The sequence below is a fragment of the Phalaenopsis equestris genome, unplaced genomic scaffold (genome assembly GCF_001263595.1).
Source record: "Phalaenopsis equestris unplaced genomic scaffold, ASM126359v1 Scaffold000428, whole genome shotgun sequence".
Classification (NCBI taxonomy): Eukaryota; Viridiplantae; Streptophyta; class Magnoliopsida; order Asparagales; family Orchidaceae; genus Phalaenopsis; species Phalaenopsis equestris.
This window is the reverse complement of record NW_018164869.1, coordinates 151542-164111: the sequence shown is the minus strand read 5'-3', so window position 1 is coordinate 164111 and position 12570 is coordinate 151542. Positions and strand designations below refer to the sequence as shown.

The window sequence follows — 12570 nt, the reverse complement described above, 5'->3', positions numbered from 1 at the left end:
CTGAGGACTCTGTTACGCCTCTGTACTCCATCTTCGTTAGCTCCAAAGGATAAGAAGGAAAAAGCGCGTGAAACTATTTCATTCTCCCTCCGTCTCTCCCTCCTTTGCATTCGCTTTCGCCTACTCTCTTTATCTGAATGGTTAGAAGAAAAAACCCTCTGTCGTTCGTCCCTCCTTTCAGCAACTGTTCGTATTTTAGACTGGACCATCTTCTTCCATCGTTCGTTCTTCATTCTCCATCGATCTTCCTTCTGTATATATTTTCAGAGAAAAAAACATTCCTCTGACAAACTTCCCCAACATCTGCTCCCCCAAGGTACCATTTCTTCCCTCTCTTCAATCCTTCTTGAATGAGTTTTTTTTACTCTGTTTCTTATTGGGTTTGGATTTTCTTGAGTTCAGATTAAGTAATAGAATAGTAATTTCAATTTTATATGGTGGTAAGCAATAGATAAAACAAATGTGCTTCAATCGCATCTTATTAGACCAAGTGATTTTGTTTTTTTTCTTGCAAAATCTGCTGGTCCGCCCAAAGTTCTTTGTTGTTGCAAAGGTTTTTCTCATGGAAGAGTTCTTACAATGATAATTTGGCATGGAGAATTTGCTTCTTGCTTTCTCCAAGCACTGTTAAGACAATGAATCCTCTGCTGTATAATTTATTTTTTTTCTTAACAGGTTAAATTAAGTTCATTAAATTTAATGTTTCATTTATTGTTTCAAGGGCTCTGCTAGTTGCAATATACATGAACAAGTCTGGAGTTCAAATTATTGTATATAATCTATGTTAGTAGTAATCAAATCTATATTTCTTTTCTTGTTCATGAGCTTTGATGCTTGCAGTAAATGAGCACACATGATTATTCTGAATTTTGGGGTGTACACAAATCAAAATAATTGATAACCAACTTGAACTCAACAAAATTACAACTCATTTACTAATTTACATAGTTGATTGAGCAAGGTTGAACATAACTCCTTAAGCTATGTATTGCTTTTTTTATCATGTTCATGACCTCTTTTAATTTTTTTTTTATTTCAGTATTTTACTTTGTAAAATTTTGATTGTCGGCTTGCTAATTTTTTTTTATATGCATTGAATCATTTCATATTCTTGAGTAAAGCTTATTTGGGTCTCTTACACTTGGAAATGCTAGTAGAAGTACAAATGTACAAATAAACTTGACATTAGTTGTTAGTTCTATGAGTGCTATTGTGCCAGAGATTTAATTTTAAACAAATAAGAAGCAAGGATCTCGAATGTCGATACAAATCTTTGACATCACTCAAAAAACATCGATACAGATAACTTTTTAAAAGCTAAATATACCTTACATACAAAGTTTTTAATACCATATTTTTCTAAATCTTAATATCAAACTTTAGTTGTTAGCTATGTAAATGCATAAGAATTTTGTGATATGTAAATGTATAAGTATTTGGTTGCATTTGTTGTGTATGAGGATCATACCAAGTTATTGATTTATTGGAGTTATATTGTTTCACTCAATTTGCATATGCATGAGATTCTTAATCAGTAACATTTTTATTATGTCAGGAAAATTTTATACCTGCCTTAAGACAATTATATGATTTTTCAACTGTCTCTGATCCTATTTTCTTTTTATTTAGATGTACTCATGTGAGCTTGTTGTAGAAATAGAATTAACTATGGATCGAGATGAGCCATTGTAAATCACATTAAAATACAGTGGATATTGGATAAAAACAAAAAACCAACAAAAAATAAATACAATTTTGGGAAGAAGAAAACGATTACAATTGAAAACGACATGACAAATTTACATATGCTAAAGGAGGAGATTGATGTAATGTGTCTTTGGCTCAAAGAGATGAATTTGAGTTGTGATGTCATAATTGTGAAACTTCGCTCAAAGAATATATTCATATCACCAATGATGTAAAAGTTATGGAAATGATTACTTAATTTAATGGATATGGGTGAGCGGAGGTAGTGGTTATCACACAAAATAAAAACGATTTTGAGATGTGCCCACTAGTATAAATACTTCAGATTTGTGTTACTGTGTTGGATAGTTATTGTGCACAGTCTACTTCTAAGTGTAATGAGAACGTTGAAAGAGAGGTTTACAATGAGGAATATTTTATTACAGAAATAATATGTGATAATAGCTTTAAAGTTGGTGTCTTTTTTCATGATTTGAACCATTTCAGGCAATTTACCCACTCTACTGCAATTAAAAGTAATTTTGGGTTGAAGATTTAAGTTAACAATAGATTCTGTATCGTTATTTTATGTTCACAATATGGATGCCCTTGTAGAGTACGAGATACACTATGTAAATAGAAATTATTTTGAGATAAAAAAAAATTGAGCTTATGCATTTATATAATGGTGTGAACAAAGTAGTGAATGAACAAGCAACAACATCCTGGGTAGCTCACGAGATAGAACATATTGTGAAAAATTATTTTGATATTCCTCCAAAGCAAATAAATAACATTTCTGGAGAATTTGTATGACCTATCACTTCTATATTTGAAGTTATGGAGACTAAAAGAAGAAGTGAGTAATATTTTTGGATTAGTTGATGATAATTATAAGTGGGTACTTACATTGCAAGTAGAACTAGCAAGTTAAAATTTTAGGTCTCATATTTCATACACTTGTAATAAACAATATTTATCTTTTATAAGTTTTTTTTGTATTATTTTTTTAAAGCCACAATTGATGGATTTCTAGCTTGGTGTAAACATTTTATTAGTGTTGATGCTTTCCTTTTAAAATATAAGTACTTAGGTGTTCTTTTGTTTGTAACTTCATTGGATGAAAATAATAGATTGTTTTCCTTAATCTTCCTTATTGTTAAAACATAATCAAAGAAGACTTGACAGTGGTTAACTGACATGAATGGGTTTGAGCAACATAAGCTAGATTTCATATCTAACGTGAAAAAGTGACTTGAGGAAATAGTTAAACTTGTATTTCTAGATGTAGAGCATAAAGTATGTATGCATCATTTTTAGAAGAATTAAAAAATGTTTTATTGCAAGGACATCGATAAACTTATGAACTTATTGTGGTCTGCAACTAATTATTACATCAAGTAGAAATTTGATGATAAGAAGGACGAGTTGAGCTATATCTCCCGGCAAGTATATGCATATTTACATAATTTACCTTACAAGTGGGTTAGAAGTGATTTTTTTATTGAGATTAAGAATTATTATAATACAAATAATTTACTTTAGTCATTTAATTCTTAGGTTGGCAAAACTAGAAACAAGTCAATGGTTGATTTACGTGCAAAGCTTATGGAAGGGTGGAGAGAAAGCTAAAGACGTATATTATGGAAGGATGAGTTAGTTTCATATGTGGAGGACAAAGAGAAATATCTACTAGAAAAGAACAACTTATGGTAAGGCCGTCAACACTTCACAAAGCTGAGATTGAAGGGAGCTATGAAAGGCATTAAATGATATCAATACTAGAGAATGTACTTGTAGAGTGTGGCAAATTGGAGATTTACAATGCATTCATGCAACGACATTTATTGGTTCCAAAGAGCACCCTTTATGATACACTTTGTTCACGATTGTCACTGCATTTCTAGGTTCTTAACTCTAGTGATTTTTTTTTTGTTTCAATTAAATTGCATGTTATTAATTTATTTTTTTTCATTTGTAGGTATAAAATAGTTTATGAAATTCGCATATCAAATTTTACAAGAAAAGATCAGTGGAACGTGGCAGTAGATAGCACATATGTTGGAGTGCCTAACAGTTCAAGGCCAAGAGGTGGACAACAAAATTAATTTAAAACTTATAGAGATCAATGATATGAAAAGAACTATTCATAAATATAGTGATGCAGACTCTGGGGCCACTATAGAACTACTTGTAAGAATTTGTTGAGTCAAGAATGTTTGTCAATGCTAGAAACTGAATATACCACCAATGAGTCATACCATATGAGTTTTGTTACTAGATTTAGAGCTAAACTACCAATAATAATGGGTGGAATGTAACAACCTCACTAACTGAAGCTTTACATCCTCACACCCATTGATAATGAATTTTATTTGTAATTTTTAGATTTCATAATTAGCTGGTGTTTTTGTATTGTTCTGTGGTTATATTGAGCTCGTGATTTTGCTTCTTACTTTATTTTTTGGTGGAGTTGATTTATTTTTGTCTTCTTAATATCAAATGTTGTTATATTTATTTAAAAATTATATTTTTTTTCTAATATATCATTTTAGCCAACTTTGATTAGCTTATGCACTTTTAAAGATTATGACTTGATGTCAACATTTCATTTGCAATACTCTCATGCATTAGTAATTGGGGTGGTATTGTCATGAGATTAAATGTTCATGTGCTCGAATTGATTTCCCAAATTTTGAATAAATAGTTGTCTACCTTTGCTTAAATGTGATACATATCAAAAGTCATAAGATTCTATTGTGTACGAATTTTCTATTTTCTTAAGCCTTTAATGAATGTTATTTTCATGTTGGTTGTGATGAATAAGTTGTTGGACCTTTTATATGTCAAATATCAAGATTTGTTATATGAATAACTTATATTAGCCTGTTGTAGTTTGCTTCTTTGTGATTACGAATATTTTAGAGTTCTGATAATGATTTACAGTGTAGCCATCACACACACCTTCCCACTCACTGTTCATTTAAATTCCCCTATGAAAAATCCTCAAATCTCTCAAATTGCATGATGCCTCACACAAAACAGTTAGTTATCTATCTAAATTTTTCATAAAATTACCCAGTTTTTATACTTATGCAGGGGGAGCTTTCTTCAAGAAGTATTGTAGCCTTGTATGATCATAAGATGAGATGAAAAGTCGTTTCTTTAACAAACTAATAATTCTTGTTCTCTAAATTGTCTTCAAACATTGTGAGAATTATAAATATGAGGTTTTTACCTTTAGCAGTATATTAATTGAATTGGTTATTCATACTTTAATTTCTTCTGTAGTGTTGACAAATTCATAAAATACCTCATGATTATATTTTTCTTTCTGCATATCATGAACCTCTCAAAGTCCCATTAGCAAAAGAATAGAGCAATAGCTATAAGAAAAAGCATCAAATAGTTTCCATCTTATAAAAGAATTATTAGACACATACAACTTGATTCTTATGTCTTTACATATCTAACCGCTAAATCTTAATTTACACATCTAAAATCTAAACATATCATACAATGCTACACATATGCATACATCTGATTTGAACATAAATACGATGACAGCAACTTTACTCAATTACAATTCATTTCAAAATGCTACAATGATTATTCAACTGCATGCATGTCATAAGCAAGATACATGGAACAATCATATACCATAGATTACAATAGAACATACTTCAATTTATAAAAGTTCATACATGAAAATACTTAAATAAATTTAAAAAAAATCTTAACTTCAATAATAACAGTGATGTTCTTCCAACATGAGCACAAATACTAAGAATAACATAATAATTGTTACAAAATGCAGCACAACTGATCTTTTAAACCTGAACTTCAAGTCACAATCATACTCTTTCAACATACTCTTGTCCATCTCCTCGCTCAATGCTTTTTAAACATATTTTCGATCATATAATCCATCATATGCTTCATCCTACCATCTCAAATAGTCACAATCATGCTTTGTTTGATTTATTGGACTTCTATAAAATCTTTTCCCCTGATTATGACCTTTAATAGTGGTAAACACTACACATTGTAAGTTGTAGTCATAAAAATTTTTACAATGTCTGATGCCTTCCGAGCTTAGAGATTGGGTTGAACTCATCTTCTACAAAACAATGACAATAAAATAAAAAACAGGGATAGATTCTGCCATATTTTTGAATTTACATCAAAGCTAATAAGAATTTGTTTTTAATTCAAAATCACAGCTTGCACAATTACGTATAACTGTCTAATGAATGTGCATATTAAAGCATTTACTCTATTTATCCAATCTTCAATTCTAAAAACTTTTAATACTCTTAAATTTAGTTCATGTAAATACATAAAATAATGAAAATCATGAACTCAATATAAAAAAAGGACGAAATACACATGTACCAACAAAATGTAATATTAGCTCGAAAAAAAATCAATGTTGATCAGAGGTTATGATTAGTTATTATGAAAAATGCATTATGGACAAGAAAAAGGTGGAAGATGAGGGTAATTAAACATTATTCATATCATAATGTATTAGTGATGACATCTTTTTATTTTTATTTTTTTGCACTCTTTCATGATTCATGCAATTCTTCTATTAATGCAATAGAAACAAATGTTTAAGGAAAATCATGACTTCTTTCTTCAAGAAATTTGAAAATTCAAAAACTTTCACATTATATTATTTTTATTACTATCATCATTAACAATGTAGCTACCAATAAATAAATCCAATATTTTATATGTGTAACTTAATCTAATTCATATGATATGCATTTATAAATAATATTTTTTTTGTAAATTTTATCGAAATGATTTCAAATCAAAACATTACAATAATAATTGTCACTAATTAGTCATAAGCTTAATTAGAATAAAAATGGCATTATGAATATCCAATACAAGCTTAATTTTAATTCCCTAATGCCTAAAGCATTCTACAATAAATACTTTTATTTTCTTAATGTGAGTAGAATATTAGGTGGTTGCGATTTTGATAGCTTATTCATGATGTTTTTTAGGTTAATTGATTAGCCTTAAAGATGGTTGAATATGCTTATAAAAAAAGAAGCTAAAATCATAAATTAAAATACCTAATTAACAATACACATTATCAAAGTATTAACAATGCATATGAAAGAGAATTAAATTTTGAAGTCATATCCTTGAGCTATATGCATGCATTGTCCTTGGTACTACTTTTACATTTCTTAAATTGTCTTACTACAAATGTCTCTTATGATACTTCTTGAGACATAACATACTCCTCTAATACATTGGGCACTGACCAATAAGAATACAAGAAACAATCTTCAATCTGTATTTTAAAAACATAAATAAATTTTAAGTCTTTTGATATAACATTTAGCTCTCAGTCATGGATGTTCAAAATCTTAAAGATAATGTTAATCCCTCTAAATGAAGTTTTCTCTGCTATTTGGAAAAATAAAATCACATGAATGAGTCCTGGTGCGTGCTAGAAAATTCGTGGCGGTAGAGTAATGGATTATCGTCTTCGCGTTGCACGAGAATTCAACACACACTTAGATAAAAATGAATCGAGTTGTGATCACACCAGAAGTTTTTACGTGGAAAACTCGTAAAAAGAGAAAACCACAGGGTCTGGCCCAATTGTAAAAATCCACTATAAGTTGATGATTACAAATACGCCTTATCTCACAGGCGGGAAAGTGTTACTTGCGGGAAAGGGTTACTAGCTTTCCACGTTATAACGTCGACTGATGACGTCTAGTAAGCGGTGGGTGACGGAGGTCAGCAGTGGCTAACAACAGTCGATGACGGTCGGCGGTAGTTGATAGAGGTCAGCGGTGATCGGCGGCGTTCAACGGTGGTCGGCGATGGTCGACAGAGGTCGGCGGTCGTGGTCGACAGCGATCGACGATGGCGAGGATGATCTTGGACTTAAGCTCCTTCTCAAAACCTTAAGTTCTCTCTTAAGCCTCCTCCTTTTCATGTGAGGGGTGAGACTCTATTTATAGTGTTTTGAGTGCAATTAATGCAGGAATGTGAACCATTTTGATCGGACGGCCCGGAGAGCTTCCCTTGATCATATGACGTTTGATGGACATTTGAGTGCTTTAACGATGTTGGAATTGAGCAATCTTGGGCTCGTTGGATTCGTCTTTTCGAGACGCTCGATTCGACTATAAACTAGTTAGATTTGACATATGTTTGACTTTTCAAATGCCTCCGGAAATCCCATAATAGTGATTTAATGACTTGATCCGAGCCTGATTTGACTCGGATTGGACTAAATTTTATATCATTAGGTCCGTCTCATCAAGCCGATCAGTTTGACTATAATTTTGTTGAAATCGGAGCTCCGGATGACTCTTAATCAAAGTTTGCATGTTTCTTGTTTAAAAAATTGTACCGAGATTCGTGCTGAATTATGAAAATTTGTTGGTGACGTATCAAGTCCAAATTTTTAATTGTAGAGATTATATAAAGATAAACACAACTAACAAAAGTTAAAAAAATAGTGGAGAGAGATAGGGTGCATCAAATATTTTATGAACCCCACATTTCTCTAGTGAAAAAATGATGAACTTGGAGGCTTTAAGACTATGGGTTTGCTTGGGGCATTATTTTTGTAATTTTATTTTCTTGATGACAACATAACTTTATTTGGCAGTAAATTCTTTTTTTTTTAATTTAAGTTATGATAAATAATTTTTTAGCAAAAAAGAATCTTATTTTAATTTAATTAAAAAAGAATATTCTCATAATTTTTTTTTTAATAAAAACTCTTTCAACGAATATGAAAGGTTTGGGACTCGAAGTTGATGGCTTCGCGAGTCTTTTCCGATGGAAATCAAATCCTTGGCTACAACCGGAAGGGAAACTAGAAGAGGAACGGCGATGGATCACCCGGAAGCCCTCAACTCTTCCTCACCTTCATCTTCTTCGTTCCATCCGTGGTTTTCTTCTCCTCATTTCCATTTTGTTTTTCCTTAACAATCTTAGATAGCTAAAATCCAGTCTTCTCTGCAGCGCTGGCCGTCATTTTTATGTCGCTGTTGACCGCCTTCTCTTCAAGCTGGTCCCTCTCTTTCTCTCTCTGTCTATCTCGCCTTGATGTCTTACTCTTGTTGAGCTGGAGAAAAAAAGTGAATATTCTGCTGCAGGATACCCTGGTGGATCTCCTAGGCGTGACAGGGCGTCGGCCGTTCCTGCCTGTTGTTCTGTGCTGCAATTCACGGGATGAGCTGGATGCTGTCTATGCTGCAGTATCCAACCTCAACTTTATCTCTTCGTTCCCGCTGGTAAGTAGCGGCCTTCCAAATTTACTCTTGTAAGAGACCATGTTAAAGTCCTGGCCTTGGATTTAGCCACTGACTTGTGGAATAGGGTTTTTCAGTGGGTCTATTTTATAATCTGTATTCAAGGCCCAAGAGAATTTTATCAAGTTGTGATATTTTCTGTCCAGATGACTATGTATCACTAACTCAGAAGCATGCTTCAGTGTTACCATCCCTCTTTTCTTTCTAATCCATTTCAATCGAACCAATGCTGTCTTATTAAGTCGATACATACTTTGTTTTTTATAATTGTGATGCAGTATAGTGATCAGGCTGAAGCTGAAAGAGCATCCACCCTTGAAAAATTTCGCCAATCAACCATAGGATGGAATCAAAATGCTAATGTCCATTCTGGTGATGGTGTTGAGCCTGAAAATCAGAAGTCATGCATGATAATTGTGACAGATGCTTGCCTTCCTTTTGTAACTTTGGGGGAGGCTCCTTTAGCAGCTCGTGTATTAATAAATTATGAATTACCATCAAAGAAGGTAAGCCTATATATCATTGAAATTTTATCCTTTTTTAATGATAAATATTTTTTTTTATGATAGTTCCAGTAAAGAGCACATTGTCATCATACATCATTAACCATTCAAAAATTTGGATGAATGGTGGAATATGTGTGAGGATGAAGTCTCCTATGTTTCTTAAAGGATGGTAGTTGTCGACTACAAATTATTCTGTTGAGGTTTATTCTTACATTTTGTCTAGTTTTTATTTATTTTGGTAAATTATATTTAGGTGATTAGGTCCTTTTGTAAAAGTATTCATTATTTGTTTCAAGCCCAAATGCAGGGTTGATGTTAAATGATTAACTAAGTTTTAAAAAGGAGAAAACACTAATAGAATCAAAAATTAAATTTTGCCAGTGCTAGGGCATTTCCCTAAACCAACAAGCTGCAACCTAATTAGATTGTGGTGAGAAGTTGCCAAGGGCTTTCCAGGATATCACTTCTAATTGGCATATTATGACATAACTTAATTGAGGAGAAAAGTAAGGAAGGATTGGTTAAGTGACGCACCACAACTTTTTCTAATTGTGTTAAAAAGTAACCAAAGTTTGATTAGATATAAAACTAAGATTAAACTTTCTACATCAAATATGATAATTTTTAACAGGAAAACAAAAGAATGGATTGAAAATACTACTTATTTACAAGAAACCAAAATGAGCAGGAAAATTCGATGACTTTGGCAATGCTATGAGTTAATTATTAGTGGGTAATGTTAACCATAAGAAAGAGTTGAGATACTTGTGGGTAGAAAGATGGACGGTAAAATTATTGAAGTAAATAGGGTTATTTATAGGTTGATTGTTAATCAAGGAATTTCTAGTTCGGACATTATATGTAAATAGGATTATTCAAAATGCTTAATGGTTAAAATGAGATATTTATTGAGATTCAAAGAGTTATACTATGATGGCGTGGTTAATTTAGGCTCTTTTTGGGATTATTTTTGTTTTTTTTTCTTTTGTCTTTTGTCTTTTGCTTTTATTTTTTAAAATATATTTGTTTATCTTATTTTTTTTTTAAATAAATCATTTTATTGATTAAAACACTCAAAATAATCTTTAGGCTTTTTATGTATTTTAAAAACAAACTATTATAGTCAGAGTCATTGCCACATAGTCAAACAACAAAAACAACAACAATCCTTTATCCCACTAAGTGGGGTCGGCTACATTAATCCTTTTTCTCCAATATGTTCTATTGAGTGTCATAGTTCCATTTAATTCTAATATATTAAGATCTTTTTTTATGCAATATGGCCAAGTTTTTTTAGGTTTACCTGACTACCTCTGTCTTTCTTATTATTAGTCGAAGCTAAAACATCTACTCTCTTAGCCGGATTATCTGATGGTCGATCTTTAATAATTAAATTGAAAATTTAAGTTAACTTTAAGCAATTATGTTAATTCCTTTACTAGCAGAGAGTTTGAAGAACCTGTTGCTAATGTTAATGCTACTAGGGATTGATCAATGTTATATTTAATCACATGTTATAGAAGTGTCATTCTAGTGTATTTTATTTTTAGAGAACGAGTGTTGTGGTTATGTTACCTTGCTTTAGATGAGATATCATCCTCAATTGATGAGAAATGTTAGTTTAGTTATCATGTATAAAAAAATTATTTTATTGTATTCACTTTTTTAATTTAGTGAAGGAGATTTGGAGTTCTATTGAGAGATGATTTGAGACCTCGAGTTTATTTGCAAATTTGGAGGACGAAAATTTATAAGGTGGTGGATTGTTATAACCATGAAAAAAAAATACGTGTCGTTCGAAACATGTGTCGAGCACGGGGGATTTGAACGGAGAGCTTTTCCCTCATTTCATTCCATTCGATCACATCCCATGAGAGAATCAATGTGCAAGAGAGAAAGTGAGAGCGAGCGAGGAAAACAAAGAAACAGAAAGATATAAGAAGGGGAGGAAGGTTGCGAAAAGTGGCAACACAACCGAAATCTTCTAGGTCTCCATTGAGGGGATTTTGTGCCCTGGTTCTTTGGTAGTGAAGAAGGGAGGAGGTGAGTGGCCGAAGGGCACACAAGAAGTATTTATTTTTGATGAAGATGTTTGTTTGAACTCTTGGAGACTCAATACGTTCGAATGAGCATTCCTCACATGTTGTCGAGAGGTCCTAAACAAAGGAAAGGGTAAGGGAAGCCGAGTGATCTCCTTTCCTTTCAGTGGTGCAAAATCCATTTCTGCTTATGGGAGAAGCTCTAGATTGAATGATTTCAGTGTTGGAAGCAGGAGTCATACCATAACCGAGCAGAGAAGGGTGGAAGAGAAGCTCGAGCGGCTCAGGTAGGAGTGTTCCTCAATCGTGAAACTTAATCGAAGGCCTTTTTATGTCTAATTGAAGGAAAAAGCACACTCACCGAAGGAAGAGAAGAAGCTTTGAGTTGAAGAAGAGAGGAGCCAGCATGCGTGGGATTGATGAGTATTGAGTCGAGCCTGCATGCAATAAGGAGAGATCGAACCGTGGTTTATTAAAGTTAAGGCCACTCCTTGGCTACCATAATATTATACATTTTGTTTCTTCGTGTGTTAGGGCAGTTTTTTCTTCATATTTTTTGTGGGACAGCCGCCGGCATTCAAGTTATCCTTTCTAGGATTGTATTCTACGACGGGTGGGCGTCTAGCTGTATTTCGTCCGAGGTAGTGATTATCTTCAACCTTCCTACTCCTCCGCAACCTTCCCTCTGCTGCCTCCGTTACTGTATTCTTTGCGGCCATTCAGAAAACACTCGCCGCGCTATTTTCTTGCAGCCGCTACCACCCAGCCTCCTCCCATGCTGCTGCCATTCCTCTTTTACGCCCTTCCGTTAGCCAGCCGGCCTCTCTCCAACCACCTATCCACTGTTCCAGCATCCCATAACCTTTTCCGCCGTGGCTTAGCTGTTATTCCAACCTTCCGAACCAGTTCCCAACCACCCTACATCAACCGTCTGTTGACCTCAATTTTCGTGAGGTCTAGTATTCCTCGTAGGAGTTAGGATCTAGTCTTAGGGGTCTTCCTGCGACTATCTTAGAACCTTAGAAGTGGTGCCCGCCT

General features: G+C 33.1%; 1 protein-coding gene across 8 annotated transcripts in view; it reads left to right on the top strand.

Annotated features, from left to right (window-relative positions):
- Positions 1 to 12570, top strand: part of LOC110027368 (eukaryotic initiation factor 4A-III-A) — a 46258-nt gene continuing 33688 nt past the window's right edge. For 2 of the 8 annotated variants that reach the window (XR_002294331.1, XR_002294332.1), the window contains exons 1-6: positions 1 to 316; positions 3668 to 3879; positions 8472 to 8624; positions 8698 to 8746; positions 8832 to 8969; positions 9266 to 9493. Coding sequence is in view for 6 of the 8 variants with exons in the window: in XM_020728763.1 (XP_020584422.1) it covers positions 8512 to 8624; positions 8698 to 8746; positions 8832 to 8969; positions 9266 to 9493 (528 nt within the window). In the remaining 2 variants the exon portion in view is untranslated. The other 6 variants (XM_020728763.1, XM_020728760.1, XM_020728761.1 and 3 more) reach the window with 6 other exon arrangements.